Source organism: Panthera pardus, unplaced genomic scaffold (genome assembly GCF_024362965.1).
Source record: "Panthera pardus isolate Hobbes unplaced genomic scaffold, ASM2436296v1 HiC_scaffold_23, whole genome shotgun sequence".
Lineage (NCBI taxonomy): Eukaryota > Metazoa > Chordata > Mammalia > Carnivora > Felidae > Panthera > Panthera pardus.
In genome coordinates this window covers 4005281-4023281 of record NW_026526799.1, presented here as the reverse complement: position 1 = coordinate 4023281, position 18001 = coordinate 4005281, and the positions used below count along the sequence as shown (strand labels likewise).

Genomic DNA, 18001 nt, shown 5'->3' with positions numbered 1-18001 from the left:
GAGATTACTTAAATAAAATTAAAAAAATATATATATATATATTATGTATGGGGCACCTAGTGGCTCAGTCGGTTAAGAGTCTGACTCTTGATTTTGGCTCAGGTCATGATCTCATGGTTTGTGAGATCAAGCCCCACATCGGACTCTGCACTGACAGCACAGAACCTGCTTGGGATTCTTCCCCCGCCCCCCCCTGCCCCTCACCTGCTTGTGTGTGCTCTCTCTCAAAATAAAAAAATAAACATTAAAAAAAATACATATATATTTGTAAATCAAACCACTATGCTGTATGCCTTAGACTTACACAGTGATGTGTGTCAGATATGTCCCAATTAAACTGGGCAAAAAAACCCCAACGCTAAGCAAAATAATAAAAAGGAAGTCACAAAAGGAGGTACACAGTATGGGTCACCAGTAGGATATTTATATAAAGGTCAAAAACAAAAAAAAAAATAATATATTATTTAGGGCAAGGATCAAAAAAAATATAGCCTGCAGGCCAAATCCAGCCCATAATCTATTTGTGTAAATAAAGTTTTATTGGCACACAGCCACGCCCATTCATTTACATACTGGGCTACTGTGGTTTTCTTGCCACAAGAGAAGTTGAATAGCTAGACAGAGACTATACAGTTCATTAAAAAAGTTACTACAAGGCCCTTTAGAGTAAAATTTTGCCAACCTCTGGTTTAGGGATACACACAGGGGGCAAAACCATAAAGAAAATTAAGAGATCGCTTAATGCAAATTTCAGGAGAGTGGTAACCTTCTGAAAGGCATATAATTAGGGACAAGCCCATAAAGGGACTTCTGAAGGAGCAGTAAAATCCTAAGTTCCTCAACCAGGCGGCTGGGTATAAGAGTGTTGGCTCTATCCTCAGACGTTAAACGGTACCAATAAACAGTTATAACAAAGTTGGGGGCGCCTGGGGGGCTCAGTCAGTTCAATGTCCGACTTTGGCTCAGGCCATGATCTCCCGGTTCGTGGGTTTGAACGCCATATCGGGCTCTGTGCCGTCAGCTGGGAGCCTGGAACCTGCTTCGGATTCTGTGTTTCCCTCTCTCCCTGCCCCTCCCCCGCTCATGCTCTGTCTCTCAAAAATAAACAAACATTAAAAAAAAATTAAACTTGTCAGAGAGGCTAATTTTCACTGTGAGCAGAAGCTTCTCGAATGGGGAGGTGGAGCCCTACACTCAGGGACACTGGGGAATTGTGCTGGGGACAAAGGAAGGGGCTGGGCCTGTGGGTTCCGGCCTCAGGGGAGAGAGGGGCTTAGCAGACTGTGGGGTTACTGGAGTGGGGTGTGTCCCCAGCAGGAGGGGACAAAAGAACAAGAGAAGAGGCCCCGGTGGCACCAAGAGGAGCAGGGGAAGGACGCAGGAGGCAGTGGGGACAATCCAGAGGGAACAAGAGAATGAGGTCCTGGGCGGTGGGAAGGAGGGTACCCCGTGGGTGGTAAATACAGCAGCAGAATGAGTCAGCAGTGCCTCCGTGAGGGGCGGAGGGTTGTCTGGGGGGAGAAGGTGAAGTCCAGAAGGATACTTTATATAAAGCATCTTGGGGAATAGGCTTTAATGTGAGCTCCTGTCTCCTGCGCCCACCCCCTTCCTCTTTAGAGAGTTATCACTGGAACTTGCACAGAGAAAAATAAAAAAGACTCCGTGGTAAAAGACCCAGCTCCTGCGGGTCGCTGGAACCACGTTTTTGGAGAAGGCACAAATGTGTCCACCGCCCCCAACCCCCGGCCTGCGGCCTTGCTCTGGATTTCAGAGGATGCTGTTGTGGCACAAAATGGCAGACATCCCTGGATTCCTCTCCATTGAGAGTTGTCCCCAAATCCAGGGTGTTGGAAGCTGGAAGAACCCGCAAATTTTCTACAAGAGGCTGGGACCGAGTTACAGCAACTGACAGACATGTTGCCTGCTTCCAGAGTAGGGATTAATGCTTTTTCTCTTTTCTTTTCAACCCCAATCAGGGAAGAAAAGAAACCAACGTTCATTGAAAACCTACTGTGTGCCGAGACCCTTCCATTTGTGAGCTCCTTTAACAGGTGATCGGATCCAAAAGAGGAAACTATAATGACGGGGGAGGAGGGGACCTGGCTGTGTTCTTGAAAGCAGTTTCGCATTCCCAGGAGAAAATACCAGCGAGTCAGGGCTTCAGATGCTGACATCCTCCGAAATTTCATGGTTAGGCAGTCCTCACTATGCAGCGGACGCTGCTAAGTACTGGCAGAATGGATGACCTCCGAGGTCTCTTCTGACACGGGTTTCTGTGATCCTATAAATAACAGAATCAAGGGCAGCAGAGCCATCCGGAGCACCTGGGAGAAGCACCTGTTCCGGGCAAGTGCCGCCCACAGGCGAGGCAACACCTCACAAGGGGGCGGTGCTGAGCTCGGTCGGGGAAAGAGGGCCAGTGGCACAATGAAATCCAGCACCCTTGTGGCTCTGGGAACGGAGTTCCCGCATAACGGAGGTGGCGGTTCTGCCCCCAAACTCCCCACAAATCGTCCCACTGTTGGTGTGCAGCTGGTGGCCATGGAATGGCTCAGACCCTGGGTGCCCTCACTCCTACCTGTCTGTCCACACACAGGTGACACTGAGGTGTGGGTCTTGGGTCCCTCTTGGCACACCTGCCCCAGAGCCAGAGGGGATGAGGCCAGGCCCGGCCTTGTCACCCACTGACTATCCCACCCACCTTGTGGTGCGGCCCGTTCCGACTTGGCCCCCGGACCCCAACGATGAGCCAGGCCTGGTCCCCGGTCCTCAGATAGAGGGTGGCACCCTGGCGGCCCACACACAGAAAAGGACCCGCGTGACCCCCCAGAATCGAGCAACGCCGAGATGATGCACCAGACTCCGGCCCAGCCGTGCCTTTGGCAGTGGGTGGGGCTGACACGCAAAGCCTTTTCCCTGAGAAGAAGAAAGGGCCTACTGTTTCTGGAAGAATGAAGAACGGGTCTGAATACAGGTTTTTCCTGGGATGAACAGCACCAACTGCTCTCAGGGGAAGGAGAGGCCTTCCAAATCCTTCCCCAAATGGATCATAACAAAAGCCTGGATGGGACTCAGCACTTGCCGTGTCCTGGTGTGGAATGGCAGCCACCACCTTCCCTTAATGGGGGGCCTGTGTGCTGCGGGCCGACCGCGGTTCACTCGGATGCTGAGTCTGCTGTGGCCTCTGCTCACAGCGACCTCAAGTCCCTTCCACACCTGCATGTCTATTCCATGGTTTGGGAGGGACAGCTGGCTGACAAGCACCAATAAGAGGCTCAAGGTTGTGGACCTGATTGGCCAGGCCAACAGACAGAGGCAGGACCCAGGCCCTAGACCTGCCCGAGGTCTGAGGTGCAATTACCCACGCACCAAGACTCAGCCCCAAAGGCTAAAAGACATCTGACCGATCGGCCACCTTGGTTCGGATCAACATTTGGGATGAAAGGCCTAAAACAGAGCAGTGACTGCTATCTGTGTCCTATGTCCCAGTTCTCACGGCAGGAAACTCGCCTTCCCCCCACCCCCACCTCTTCCCTGAGCGCTAATCACAGTAATTAAATGACTAAGGTCCCTGGGGCGCCTGGGTGGCGCAGTCGGTTAAGCGTCCGACTTCAGCCAGGTCACGATCTCGCGGTCCGTGAGTTCGAGCCCCGCGTCAGGCTCTGGGCTGATGGCTCGGAGCCTGGAGCCTGTTTCCGATTCTGTGTCTCCCTCTCTCTCTGACCCTCCCCCGTTCATGCTCTGTCTCTCTCTGTCCCAAAAATAAATAAAAAACGTTGAAAAAAAAAAAAAATTTTAAATGACTAAGGTCCCTACATGCCCACTACCCTGGGCCTCCTGCTCCCTCACAGGACACCCCCTTTTGCAGGACAGGCCCTGTCACGGTTCTCGTGCCGCAGGGGTAAAGTGGGAGCCCTGGGTGGGCTCTACGAACACCAGGAGGCCAGGCACCATAGGAGGGCTGGCCCAAGATCCTCGGGCTCCGTCTCTGAATTCCGGCAGTGTCCCATGGCCCAGGTTTCCAATTCCCACTCTGTAAGGGACCCCGCACCGAGCCTGAATTGGCTCCACTCTGCAGCCAGGGTGTCGGCCCCCCTGCACCCATGTGATTCCTCACACACCACTGGCACGTCCAGCTCACTCCCCACCACACCGTCCTGGCCCTTCAGGAGCCGCAGAGCTGTCTGATACAGTGGTGGACACTTTGACAAATTACTGAAAGCCCAGCTAATAGGACTAAAGCACTTTCTCTAAGAAAAGTGGTTTTATCTGTATTTACGCCCAGTATATCCTTGGATAACAGCTGACAGAAGGGTAAGCCCAGCTCAAGGACAGCAGATGAAGTGACAGCGTCTACAGATAAAGTGGGTCAGCTTGACTGGCCACCCCTATCAGAGAATCCTGGCAAGAATCAAGGGGATTCCAGCTCAAAAGCATAGAGAATCGGGGCGCCAACTCTGGCTCTGGTCATGATCTCATGGTTCATGGGTTCAAGTGCCGTGTCAGGCTCTGTGCTGACAGCTCAGAGCCTGGAACCTGCTTCCGATTCTGTGTCTCCCTCTCTCTCTGCCCTTCATCTGCTTGCACTCTGTCTCTTTCTCTCTGTCTCTCAAAAATAAACAAACATTAAAAACAATTTCAGGGCACCTGGGTGGCTCAGGTCATGATCTCACAGTTCGTCAGTTGGAGCCCCACACCAGGCCCTACGCCGACAGCACAGAGCCTGCTTCTGAGCCTCTGTCTCCCTCTCTCTCTGCCCCTCCCCCGCCTTCACCCAAGGAAACAAAACCACTAATTCAAAAAGACGCACTCCCACGTTTACTGAGTGTGATTTACCACAGCCAAAAGCACGGAGGCAGCCCAAGTGAGCATCCACAGACGAATGGGTAAGGATGTGGTACGTGTACTCGATGGAATGTCACTCAGGCATAAACAAAGGAACGAGGTCTTGCCATTTGTGACAACATGACTGGATCTAGAGAGTACGGTACGAAGTGAAATAAGTCAGAGAAACGCAAATACTGTATGATCTCACTTACATGTGGAATGTGAAAAAACAAAACAAATGAACAGAAAACAGAGAACAAACTCATGGTTGTCAGAGGAGAGGCAGGTGTGGGGGGGGTGGACGAAATGCGTTAAGGGCAAGCAGGAGGCCCAACCTTCCGGTTAGAAAATAAGTAAGGCATGCGGATGAAAAGTGCAGCACAGAGAACAGTCAATAATACTGTAAAAACATTGTTTGGTGACAGGTGGTGACACTTCTGCTGAGCACGAAGTAACGCATGGAGTCAGTGAGCCAGTATGTCATGTACCTGAAACTCACACAACATCGTATGTTGATTACACTTCAATTAAAAGAAAAAGACGGTCTCAGGACAAGTTGTGGCCATAAAACAAAACAGCAGGCATAAATGTGAGGTACTTCAAAGGCAGATTCTTTTGACCAGCTAAAAAGGGAATGAGTTTCTACTTTTTTTCTTTTCTTTTTTTAGCCCAAATGATTGGGAATGAAAATGGAGAGGTGGTTTAGAGGGCAAATAGGGGGATTCAGCTTCAGATACACTGACTTTCTTTCTTTTTTTTTATTTTTATTTATTTATTTTTAAAAAAAAATTTTTTTTTTCAACGTTTATTTATTTTTGGGACAGAGAGAGACAGAGCATGAACGGGGGAGGGACAGAGAGAGAGGGAGACACAGAATCGGAAACAGGCTCCAGGCTCTGAGCCATCAGCCCAGAGCCCGACGCGGGGCTCGAACTCACGGACTGTGAGATCGTGACCTGGCTGAAGTCGGACGCTTAACCGACTGCGCCACCCAGGCGCCCCTCTTTCTTTTTTTTTAATAAGTGACTTTATTTATTTAAAATTTTTAAGTCAACTCTACGTCCAACATGGGGCTTGAACTCATGACCCCAAGAGCAAAAGTTGCACACTCTTGGGGCGCCTGGGTGGGTCAGTTGGTTGAGGGTTCGACTTCGGCTCAGGTCATGATCTCACAGTTCATGAGTTCGAGCCCTGTGTCGGGCTCTGTGCTGACAGTTCGAAGCCTGGAGCCTCCCTTGGATTCTGTGTCTCCCTCTCTCTCTGCCCCTACCCTGCTCATGCTCTGTCTCTCTCTCTCTCTCTCTCTCAAAAATAAATAAACATTAAAAAAAAAAAAAGAGAGTTGCACACTTTACTGACTGAGCCAGCCAGGCGCCCAGACAGACTGAATTTCTGGTGCAGCAGATAATGTAAATTGTAAAACTGTCCAGTGGGATGAACAGAGATTAAAAACAAACAAAAAAAATCATAAAGCATCAAATCTACTTTTTTTGTTAACTTGGTGATACTGCTGACATGCCTTCTTTATCCTGCTCCCATAGCAATGTGGCCAAAATATCAAGGAAGACAGCAGAATACTACAAGCATCCAGAAAAAAAAATGTATTTCAAGAAATACTACAAAATCTTATAATAAAATTCGACTTCTGGGAATAACACCACCAAAACCAGACTAGATATAACACCCAATGCTGGTAAGGGTGTAACACGCGGCATCTCGTGCGTGCTGGAAGAAGGGACTCTTCAGAAGGAATTTGGTCACGTCCATCATACGCCATAGTTAATATCTCGGCCTATAATATTACTTTCGGGAATCCATCCTAAGGAAATATCCACAAGAAAGCACTAGGTATGTGCTGAATGAGTGAGAGTATTTGTTGCATAAAGATGCTCATTAGGGGCGCCTGGGTGGCTCAGTTGGTTAAGCATCTGACTCCGGCTCAGGTCATGATCTCATGGCTTGTGAGTTCGAGCCCCGTGTCAGGCTCTGTGCTGACAGCTTGGAGCCTGGAACCTGCTTCGGATTCTGTGTTTTCCTCTCTCTTTGTTCCTCCCCTGCTCACACTCTGTGTCTCTCTCTCTCTCAAAAATAAATAAACATTAACAAAATTAAAAAAAAAAAAAGATGCTCATTATCTGTAACAGTAAAAAACTGGAAGCTACTTACATATGCAACCAGAAGGGGAGAGATTGAGAACATTACAGGACCTCAGTGGAGCCATTACACGGGCATTAAAACACCAGTTACAAAGCCAATGTGGTAACAGGGAAATCTTTTTTTTTTCTTTTTTCACTTACCATAATTTTAAATGAAAAAAAAAAAAAAAGCAGGCTGTGTGACTATACCAACGTCGTGATTTTAAAAGCAGCATTTGCGTTAAGCATTAGGATCCGGTGCACCCTTTCCCCTCCGCTTTCAAACCTATCTGCCTTTGATGAGAAGGAAGGAATGGAGGATGTTAAAATCAGCCTCTGGGGTGGTACCTTGGCTCCATCCACGCTGATGATGCGATAGCTGTTCCTGGTGACATCGTAGAAGTAGGAGACGGTGACCGCCTGCTTGCTTGCAGGCACCCAGTTCTTCTTGGTGCTGGGGTCGATCTGGAAGACGTGTGCCCGCGTGGTGAAGATAGGCTGTTCTCTGCGAGAGGAGAGAAGCACGTGTGAGTTGAGGGAAGACGGCTTCGTGTATCGCCAGTGACTGCTGGCCCCCCCCGTGGCCCCCAGAGATTTTCATAGCTTATTGGCAAAGATACATATGCATGAGGACAATGAAAATAAGAGGAAAAAGAGACCCCAGCAGAGGAGGCACTGAAACCCCGCACACTGAGGCTTCAGGGCGACTGTCCTAATGAACAATTTGCCTTAAATGCCACTCCTAGTCCGGTGTTTTGCATCCTGCCGCAGGCCGGCTCTTTTTCTGACAGCCCGTTGGCCTCTTGGGGATTTTGCGACACGTTTATTTTGGAGGATTCTGCCACCATTTTAGCATTCTGCAGTCCACTTGCAGCTTTGTTGTTCTATTTCTAGTGAGTACTTCTCAAATCCGCAGCATTTTATGAATGATGGCTTCATTCGTAATGGACTGAGCCTTAAAGTTTTGTTTCCAACTTATAAACCTTTCTGAGTTTTAAAGTCATGAAACCCAGCTCTTTTGCTATTCTTGCCTCCGTATCACTGTTGTTGCTTTTTCCCTCTGCACGTCTGTAAATTTTTAATGTGATTCTTTACATGTTTTTTTTTAATCTTTATTCATTTTTGAGAGAGAGACAAAGGCAGAGCGTGAGTGGGAGAGGGGCAGAGAGAGAGACACACACACAGAATCTGAAGCAGGCTCCAGGCTCTGAGCTGTCAGCACGGAGCCCGACGCGGGGCTTGAACCCACGCACTGCGAGATCATGACCTGAGCCGAAGTCGGATGCCCAACAGACTGAGCCACCCAGGCACCCCTAATGTGATTATTAACCAAATGAGCACACTATCCAGGTTTCTTTCTGACAAGTGGGGAATTAATTCGATCTTGACAATAAGCATCAAGAAATAAGGCAGATGGATAAAAACCATAATGTATTATATGCAATTCATATTTTAAGGTATATGCCTCACAAAGTAAGATAAAAATCAAACATAGCATCATTGCAGAATATACCTAATTTTAAAGAAAGGGTCTTCAGGCAAACTGGCTCAAAAATCCTTAAGGTGTTCAGGGGCGCATGGGTGGCTGAGTCGATTAAGCATCTGACTCTTAATTTGGCTCACGGTTCATGGGTTTGAACCCCACCATCAGGGTTGGGATTCTCTCTCTCCTCTCTCTCTCTCTGCCCCTCCTCTGTTCATGTATGCACACATGCTTTTCCTCTCTCAAAATAAATAAACTTAAAAAAAATCCTTTAAGTGTTTAAAATAAGATGGGGGAAAAAGCCAGCAGGATGTAAAGACAGCCCCATCATTCATAAAATGCTACAGGTGTAATAAGCATTTACTAGAGATAAAAACAAAACCAAAAGGTAACTTAGGACGAGTTTTCAAAATCCCAATGATGCCAAAAGAGACGACATAAAACAGTAGGACGTGACAAATGGGTAAAAAAAAAAAAAAAAAAAAAAAAAATCAAAAGGAGAAAGTGAATTTTAAGTAGTCTGGTCTCTAGACAGAGTGGTTTCAGGCAAAGCAGGCTTTGAATCCATCCTGCCTATAGAAGGCTCATTACTGGAAAGAAAGCTCTTTCTTAGAAGAGAAACTTCTTCCTAGAAAAGCAATTTACTACTTGAGCCTCATGCAAAGAATACAGAACATCACCATGAATATCAGCATCGGCCATCGACTGTAGACAAATGCAGAAAGATTTTCATGACTGTTGTTCTGGGAGAATAAAAGCCAAGGGCATGCTATGCATGCCACCTCGATGCACCTGTTAATCGAGAGGCCAGCTTTCCAGAAGAACCAACAGAAGCATTCACTTTCCCCCCACCCCGAAACCTCCCTTTTAGATCCCAGAGCAGGACATGTGCCCCTGGGGGTGTGGATTACTAGGACATCTGTCTTCCCTCAACCGTGATTAAGTTCACCCCCCCCCCACCCATTCCCAAACTGACACCGTTCCAGCGGCAGGGGGACTGCGTGTGGAAACAAAAGGGATATTCTCATTGTAATTTCCTGCCTCTGCTGTCACCAGGGGCCAGCATGCAGGGGAGTGTGTGCGCGTGCACCCGACTGCCAGCGCTGCTAATCACGTCCACGTGGGGAAGTCTGACATCTGGATCCCCCAGCTGTGCTGTCGGCCCCGGCACCATGTTTTGCAAATCATCTAAGCACAACACCGTAAAGGAAAACACTTGTTCACACGGCATTCTCGTGCATACGCAAGAAGAGGGGCTGACGGAAAGGGCAGAAACCACAGAAAAGGTTTTCAAAGAAATCATGCAACGTGTACACATATGCAATCATGGTATACACCTAAAACTCACACAGTGCGATATGCCAATTGTACTTCGATAAGAGAAAATAACCACACTGTGCTGAAGTCCGCGCCTCCCTGGCACCGAGGGGGAACAAGCGGGCAGGGGCCCGGGGGTCAGGCAGGAGCCCTCGCTGGGGAAGGGCTCGGCTTTCAGACTTGCCCTCGTGTCCTCCACACTGAGGAAGAGGGATTGGGTCCGGGCTTTAGCACCATTAGACCAGTGTTTTCTAACCCTCTGATAAAATTAGCTGGGGCACTTAATAAAAATACAAGATCCCTGGGCCGCCTGGGTGGCTCAGTCGGTTGAGCATCTGACTTCAGCTCAGGTCATGATCTTGCAGTCCATGAGTTCAAGCCCCGCGTCGGGCTCTGTGCTGACAGCTCAGAGCCTGGAGCCTGTTTCAGATTCTGTGTCTCCCTCTCTCTGACCCTCCCCCGTTCATGCTGTCTCTGTCTCAAAAATAAATACACATTAAAAAAAAAAAACCAAGATCTTGAGCCCCAACCTATCCCACTCCCCACCCCCCAGAAACCTGGCTGTAGAGGGAGGAGTTAGGTAGGTCTATTTTTTTTTTTAAGTTTATTTATTTTGAGAGAGAGAGAGAGAGAATGAACAGGGGAGAGGCAGCTGGGGGACTGGGGGACAGGGTGAGTGGGAGGGGACAGAGAATCCCAAGCAGACTCTGTGCTCTCAGAGCAGAACCCAATGCCAGGCTCAAACTCAGGAACTGTGAGATCGTAACAGGAGCCAAAATCAAGAGTTGGGCGCTCAACCGACTGAGCCACCCAGGCGCCCCTGGGTAGCTCTGTTTTTAACAAGAGCTCCAGGTGATTTTTACCCCCAAAGAAGCTGGGGAGATAGGCACATCAAACATAACAAGTGATCTAGATAAAAAGATGGAAAAAGTGACCCCACAGCCGGCATCTCTCCTCCAGAAAGACGCAGCTAATTTTGAATGACACGGAATGACTCGAACACTTCCTCCCTCAGCCTGAAGGGGACTACGGTGACACCAAGAACAGGAACTTGGGGTGCAAAGGGTGGGGAGATGCACGGTGAGGCAGGAGTGCTCTGGGCAGAGACGGGGGTGCAGCTTGTGTGGCCAAGCAGTGATCTCCTGCAAGCACCCTGTGTCCCTGAGGCCTGCAGGAGAGAGGAAGTGAGGAGAGCAAAGCGAACAGAGGCGGGGTGGGAGGGACAGACAGACAAGAGACGGGAGAGCTCCTGACCAGGGATAAGCAAAAGAGGAGAGTCATGTGCATGGCGTGATTCAGGTCAAGGTGAACACACGGACAGGAAGTTGCCCCAACTCCACATCTGCCCGCTCAGCTCTGGGGATGGGCCACAGCCATCGTGGGTCACCCTGGGGGCCCCACCCAGAACCCCAAGTGTGTCGGAAATGCACAGCGGACCCAGCTGGCCACGCCCTCAGTGGCTGCAGCCCGGCTCGCCGTGGTCAGGTCTCTGCAGGGCAGAGCGGGGAGAGCCCAGGACCTGCCTTCCTCAGTCCTGGGAAAGCCAGCCGGCCTGGTAGCAGCTTTACATCCAGGAAACTACCCACGATACTGAGATTTCCACGTGAATAACCAAGCCTGAGGCCAGGGGCAGTTCCATTTAATTCTTCTAAAATTCAAAAATCTGATGGTATTTTAAAAAAAGGCGGGGGGGGGGGGCAGGGAAGGATTGAAAAAAAAAGCCAGCAGTTAACATTAATGACTACTTACCATCTGCTGGGTTTGACATGTGACCTCTCCTTTAGGAGCACAGCAATTCTTGGCGGGGGGGGGGGGGGGGGGGGGGGGGGTGCACAGGTGGGGAAATGGGGGCTGAGAGAGGCCGAGGACCTGCCTTGGGCTACACTGTAAGCGGCAGACCTGAGATTTGAAGTCGGCTCTAAGTAACATGGTCACCCTCCCTCTTAATCATTATGCCACACTCTCTAAAATAATAGCTGTCTGCAAGAGGCAGCTTTGTTTTCTTTACTTTTTTTTTTTAATGTTTATTTATTATTGAGAGACAGAGAGACAGAACATGAGCATGGGAGGGACAGAGACAGGAGGAGACACAGAATCCAAAGAGGGCTCCAGGCTCCGAGCTGGCAGCACAGAGCCTGACGCGGGGCTTGAACTCACAAACTGCGAGATCAAGACCTGAGTTGAATTTGGACGCTTAACCGACTGAGCCACCCAGGCACCCCTGCAAGAGGCAGCTTTTGATGTGGTTTCCAACCATCCCCACCTCCTGGTAATCACGCCTTTATGTAAGCCCCTTCCCTTGAGCACAGGACAGTGAGGGTGGGGGGAGGGAGGGTAACCTGTAACCTGCTTTTAACCAAAAGAATATGGCAAAGGTGATGGGACATCATTGTGCAAGTAAGCTACATAGGATCGTAGCTTCTGTCTTGCTAGCAGATTCTCTTGACTCTCTTGATGGCATTGGTGACGCAAGTCGCCGTGCTGGGGAGACCCCCAATTGCAGAACGGAGAGTGGCCTTCAGCCAACAGCCAGAGAAGAAATGAGGCTCTCAGTCCAACATGCCCGGGGAACTAAAATTCTGCCCAAACCGCTTAGAAGCTTGAGCTCAGATCTTTCCACGGTTGAGTCTTCAGATGAGATCTCAGCCCCCATTGACACCTTAATGACATCTCCTAAGAGACCCAGAGGATCCACTTAAGCCATGCCCAGACTCTAGATCCAGAGCAAGGGTTTTGTTTTAAGCTGCTAAGTTTGTGACAACTTATTGCACGGCAAAAGATAACTAATACATTGACCTTCATAGAAAGTTTACTATATACCACAAATCCTTACATCTTTATGGGCAAAATCCAGGGAGTCTATAAACCTGACTGTAGAATTCAGAAATGCAGACCCCAGCTCTGAGAGATCCCCTGAAAAAACGAAAATGCTGGAACTAGGGCACAGAAGTCAGTTCCTGTAAGTGTGCAAATCAGTATAAATAGAAAAATTCAAGAGAAGCAGAACTTTCCAACCCGGGAGGCCGCCTTTCCCTCCCAGCAGGGAAAAGCTGAGGGGAGTGTGTATCAGAGAACAGAAACTACCTTCATACCCAATTTTATTCTCCTTTCTTTGGTGTTCCATGGTTAGGGAGTGTATTTCAAAAATACTCCCATTCGTTCTCCAGCGCTTTAAATAGAAAGCAGATGTTTCCGGATGGCAAAAACGTTTCTTTAGGCAGACAATATAACCTACTGTTCCCTCGCACAGTCTTTTTAGAGCTGAATAAACACCAATTGCTGCTCATTGAACACATTTTGGAACCTGACAGTAATTGTCCCCGAGAATAATTAGACACTCTGTGCAACATATGTATGTTTGGGATATGAAACCCACTCAGCAGAGACTCCCGCTTTGAACAATTCCTGGCTCCGTGTAAGATAATTCTGCAAAGAACTGGCAGGACCAGTTTTTGCAAGTAAAAAAAAAAAAGAAAGAAAGAAAGAAAAATGATGTTTTAATGTATCATAATCCTTCACTGGCAATGCTCAGCTCCAGGCTTTTTTCTGAGATGAATCTGTAAAACCTCATGATTCTTATTATTCGTACTTCTGTTTGATTTGAATGAAAACAAAGCATCCAGGCATTACGTTACAGCTATTTAAACAGTTTCAGAGTCTCATAGGATGCCCTAACTAGTTTATCTACCTTGGGTCTTGAACCCCTGCAACACCACTCACACAACACCAAGAGAAAGGCCTGCCCTCAAGCTCAGTGGACAGTAAGGTAGGGTCTGCCCCGATGCAAACACCTTCCCCGGTTCTATGCTCCCTCGGACCCACTCCAGTTGTGCTAACGTGGTCTGCAAGCCCCCGGTGAGCCACCCCAGACGGCCCTGCTGTTTTCCTGCGGGCACTTCCGAATCACCTGCATTTCCAATGTGCATGTGCACGTGACCTGCCTCAAGCCCATACTTCCTCCCCTGCTTGGCTGGCCAGAAGCTTCTATTCATCCGTCAAGTCCCATCAGAGCACCACAAGACGTCTCATCTGTGCCCCAGGACATGGGCTCGGGACTGAGCATCTGTCACAGGGACCAGCAGAACTGGCTCACTTGGCTCCTAGACTTTGCTCTAGATGGTTCATAAGGCCCTAGCTGGCAGTCTCAAATTTCCAAAGCCTAGCACACAGAGAGGGTAAAAAAGGAGATAACGGACAAAAGGTCCCTCTAGTGCATTCTTCCACGCAAAGACTCTAACTCATGGGCATCCCATGGTTCTACTTTCGTACAAAAGCCCCATAGTAAATATAACATAGTAAAGTGATTGTTGTTTGCAGATAATATGACTGCACACCTAGAATACCCAGGAGAATCAGCTGAAAATCAAGTGAATATGAATAATAAAATTCAGCAAGATGACTAATTATAAAATTGTCAAAAAATAAAACCAACAGCCTTACCACATAGGTGATATAATGGGTTTTTTTTAAAGATTCCATGAACAGTAGCAACCAAAAGCATACCATGTGTAGGAATCTATTGAAGAGGTATGCACAAAGTGTATTTAAAAAAAATTAAGAACTTCTAGGGGAACCTGGGTGGCTCAGTCAGTTAAGCATCTTGATTTCAGCTCAGGTCATGATCTCACAGTTGTGGGATCGAACCCAGGGTCAAGCTCTGCCCCAAGCATGGAGGCTGCTTAAGATTCTCTTTCTCTTTCTGCCCCTCAACAAAATTAAGAACTTCTTCTTTTTTTTTAATTAAAAAAATTTTTTTAATTTATTTTTCAGAGAGACAGAGCATGAGCAGGGTAGGGGCAAAGTGAAAAGGAGACACAGAATCCAAAGCAGGCTCCAGGATCCGAGCTGTCAGCTCAGAGCCCAACACGGGGCTCGAACCAACAAACTGTGAGATCATGACCTGAGCCAAAGTCGGACGCCCAACTGACTGAGCCACACAGGCATCCTAAGAACTTCTAAAGGCACACAAAAGCAAACTTTAATAAGACACATTCTGCTCTTAAATAGGACAAGTGAACATAAAGCTGTCTATCATCCCTAAATTAATACATACATTTGTCACAATTATCAACAGGAATATATTTAGAACTAGATAGGGTTATTCATGTGGAAAACTCACCGTATGAAGACAGCCAAGCAGATTCTGAAAATGAAGAGCAATGAGGAGATTCAGCCCTATCAGATATTGAAATATATTATTATAAAGTTACAGCCCATGTAACAAGGAGCAAAGAAACACATTGATGCAACAGAACATTGTTAGAAACAGAAGTCCGAGTGGCACAAAAACAGGCACTCAGATCAATGGAACAGAATAGACAACCTAGAAACAGACCCACAAACGTATGGCCAACTAATCTTTGACAAAGCAGGAAAGAATATCCGATGGAATAAAGACAGTCTCTTCAGCAAGTGGTGCTGGGAAAACTGGGCAGTGACATGAAGAAAAATGAACCTGGACCACTTTCTTACACCAGACACCAAATAAACTCAAAATGGATGAAAAACCTAAACATAAGACAGGAGGCCATCAAAATCCTAGAGCAGAAAGCAGGCAAAAACCTCTTTGACCTTGGCCGCAGTAACTTCTTACTCAACACGTCTCCGGAGGCAAGAGAAACAAAAGCAAAAATGAACTATTGGCACCTCATCAAAATAAAAAGCTTCTGCACAGCGAAGGAAGCAATCAGCAAAACTAAAAGGCAACTGACAGAATGGGAGAAGATATTTGCAAATGACACATCAGATAAAGGGTTAGTATCCAAAACCTATAAAGAACTTATCAGACTCAACACCCAAAAAACAAATAATCCAGTGAAGAAATGGGCAAAAGACATGAACAGACACTTCTCCAAGGAAGACATCCAGATGGCCAATCGACACATGAAAAAATGCTCCACATCACTCATCATCAGGGAAATACAAATCAAAACCACAATGAGATACCACCTCACACCTGTCAGAATGGCTAACATGAACAATTCAGGCAACAGCAGATGTTGGCGAGGATGCGGAGAAAGAGGATCTCTTTTGCATTGTTGGTGGGAATGCAAGCTGGTGCAGCCACTCTGGAAAACAGTACGGAGGTTCCGCAAAAAATTAAAAATAGAACTACCCTATGACCCAGCAACTGCACTGCTAGGTATTTATCCAAGGGATACAGGTGTGCTGTTTCGAAGGGACACATGCACCCCAACTTTTACAGCAGTGCTATCGACAATAGCCAAAGTATGGAAAGAGCCCAAATGTCCATCGATGCATGAATGGATAAAGAAAACGTGGTATATACATACAATGGAGTATTACTCGGCAATCAAAAAGAATGAAATCTTGGCATTTGCAACTACGTAGATGGAACTGGAGGGTATTATACTAAGTGAAATTAGAGAAAGACAAACATCATATGACTTCACTCATATGAGGACTTTAAGAGACAAAACAGATGAACATAAGGGAAGGGAAACAAAAATAATATAAAAACAGGGGGGCTACAAAACAGAAGAGACTCTTAAATATGGAGAACAGACAGAGGGTTACTGGAGGGGTGGGGGGAGGGGGACGGACTAAATGGGTAAGAGGCATCAAGGAATCTACTCCTGAAATCATTGTTGCACTGTATGCTAACTCATTTGGATGTAAATTAAAAAGATAAAATTAAAAAAAAAATTTTTTTATAAAGGAAGAAACAGAAGTCCGAGGAATTAATCATGATGCAGGCGGAATCGCTCATCAGTGGGGGCGCGGGACTCACTCCCCGTTACCCCATGACGACAAGGGATTAGGGGCTCCCTGGGGTGAACGTGCACCTGCTGACGCTAGCCAGAAGTCTCTGTCCTCGCCTGGTCTGAGCACTGACAAGCGGGTCACAGGGGACCCATTCTATTCAAGTTATTTCTGCCTGCCCCCAAACTGCCCGGATTAACAAACCTGATAAACGAGAGATCTCATGTAAGTCACATTTGTCACAAACCCTCCTCCTCCACCGACTGGGGATTCCCTTTTTGGGTCACATTTACATCAGAGATGAGGCAAGTGACCCTGATGAATGCTGGCAGGCTTTCTTAATAACACTGCCTTATATTCCCGAGGGCTTGACGGTTTTCCGGGGCTCTCCGCACACATTCTCGGTGGGTCCCCCTGTGATGTGGGATTGACGAAGTTCCAGGACTGGTACACAGGCTGTGGGCTGCCCCAGAGGGACAATCGGATCCACTCTGGGGAAGGGTCAGGAGTCTCCGAGAGGGGTGGTGGTCCCGAGCGGCGGGTGGGGATCTCGCCAGTGAGGAGAAGAGGCAGAGTTTCAGAAAAGCAGAGCTGGTGTGGGAGTCAAATACGTGCATGGGGTAGGGTGGGGGGCTTCTCTGGGGTGCAGGGTAGGAAAACAGGTTATGGGAAGACAAGACCAAGGGCAGGATTAAGACAGAAAGTACAACAAAACTCACTCGGCTCTCAACTGAAAGGGACACGAGAGAAGCTTCTGGAGTGCAAGAGATGTTCTCTATCTTCATCTGGGTGATGGATGTGTGGTTGTGCTCACTTTGTGAAAACTCCCTGAGCTGGGTTTTACACTTATAATTTATGTATGCACTTTTTTGTATGTATAACTGAAAAAATTTACTTTAAAAATGTGTCATAGGCAAAACTGACAAAAATGATGATACCCCAGAAATAAATCTTGTTAAAGAACTGTTGGGAAAAAAAGAAAAAAAAGCAAAAACACCTCTCTGAAAACTCTAAGACACTGATGAACTACCCTACGACCCAGCAATCGCACTACTAGGTGTTTATCCAAAGGGTACAAAAATGCTGATTTGAAGGGGCACATGCACTCCAATGCTGTTGTTGTTGAGAAAAAGAGAGAGAGAAAGAGCACAATCAGGGGAGGGGCAGAGGGAAAAGGAGAGAGAGACAATCCCAAGCAGGCTCCACGGTCAGCGCAGAGCCCAACATGGGGGTCAATCCCACAGGCTCCAAGACCATGACCTGAGCAGAAATAAAGAGCCAAATGCTCAACCGACTAAGCCACCCGGGCGTCCCACACTCCAATGTTTACAGCAGCATTATCAAACTATGGAAGCAGCCCAAGTGTCCGTCGACAGATGAACGGATAAAGAAGGTGTGGTATAAACACAATGGAGTATTACTCAGCCACAAAAAAGAATGAAACCTTGGCATTTGCAACGACACGGATGGAGCTAGAGAGTGTTACGCTAAGCGAAATAAGTCAGAGAAAGACAAA

The 18001-nt window shown here is 47.6% G+C and overlaps 1 protein-coding gene across 3 annotated transcripts in view; it reads right to left on the bottom strand.

Moving 5' to 3' along the window:
- HOMER2 (homer scaffold protein 2) overlaps positions 1 to 18001 on the bottom strand; it is a 93654-nt gene that overhangs the window by 33955 nt on the left and 41698 nt on the right. For all 3 annotated transcript variants that reach the window (XM_053888638.1, XM_053888637.1, XM_053888639.1), the window contains exon 2: positions 7311 to 7467. In XM_053888638.1, the coding sequence (XP_053744613.1) occupies positions 7311 to 7467 (157 nt within the window). The remainder of the gene's footprint in view (positions 1 to 7310; positions 7468 to 18001) is intronic.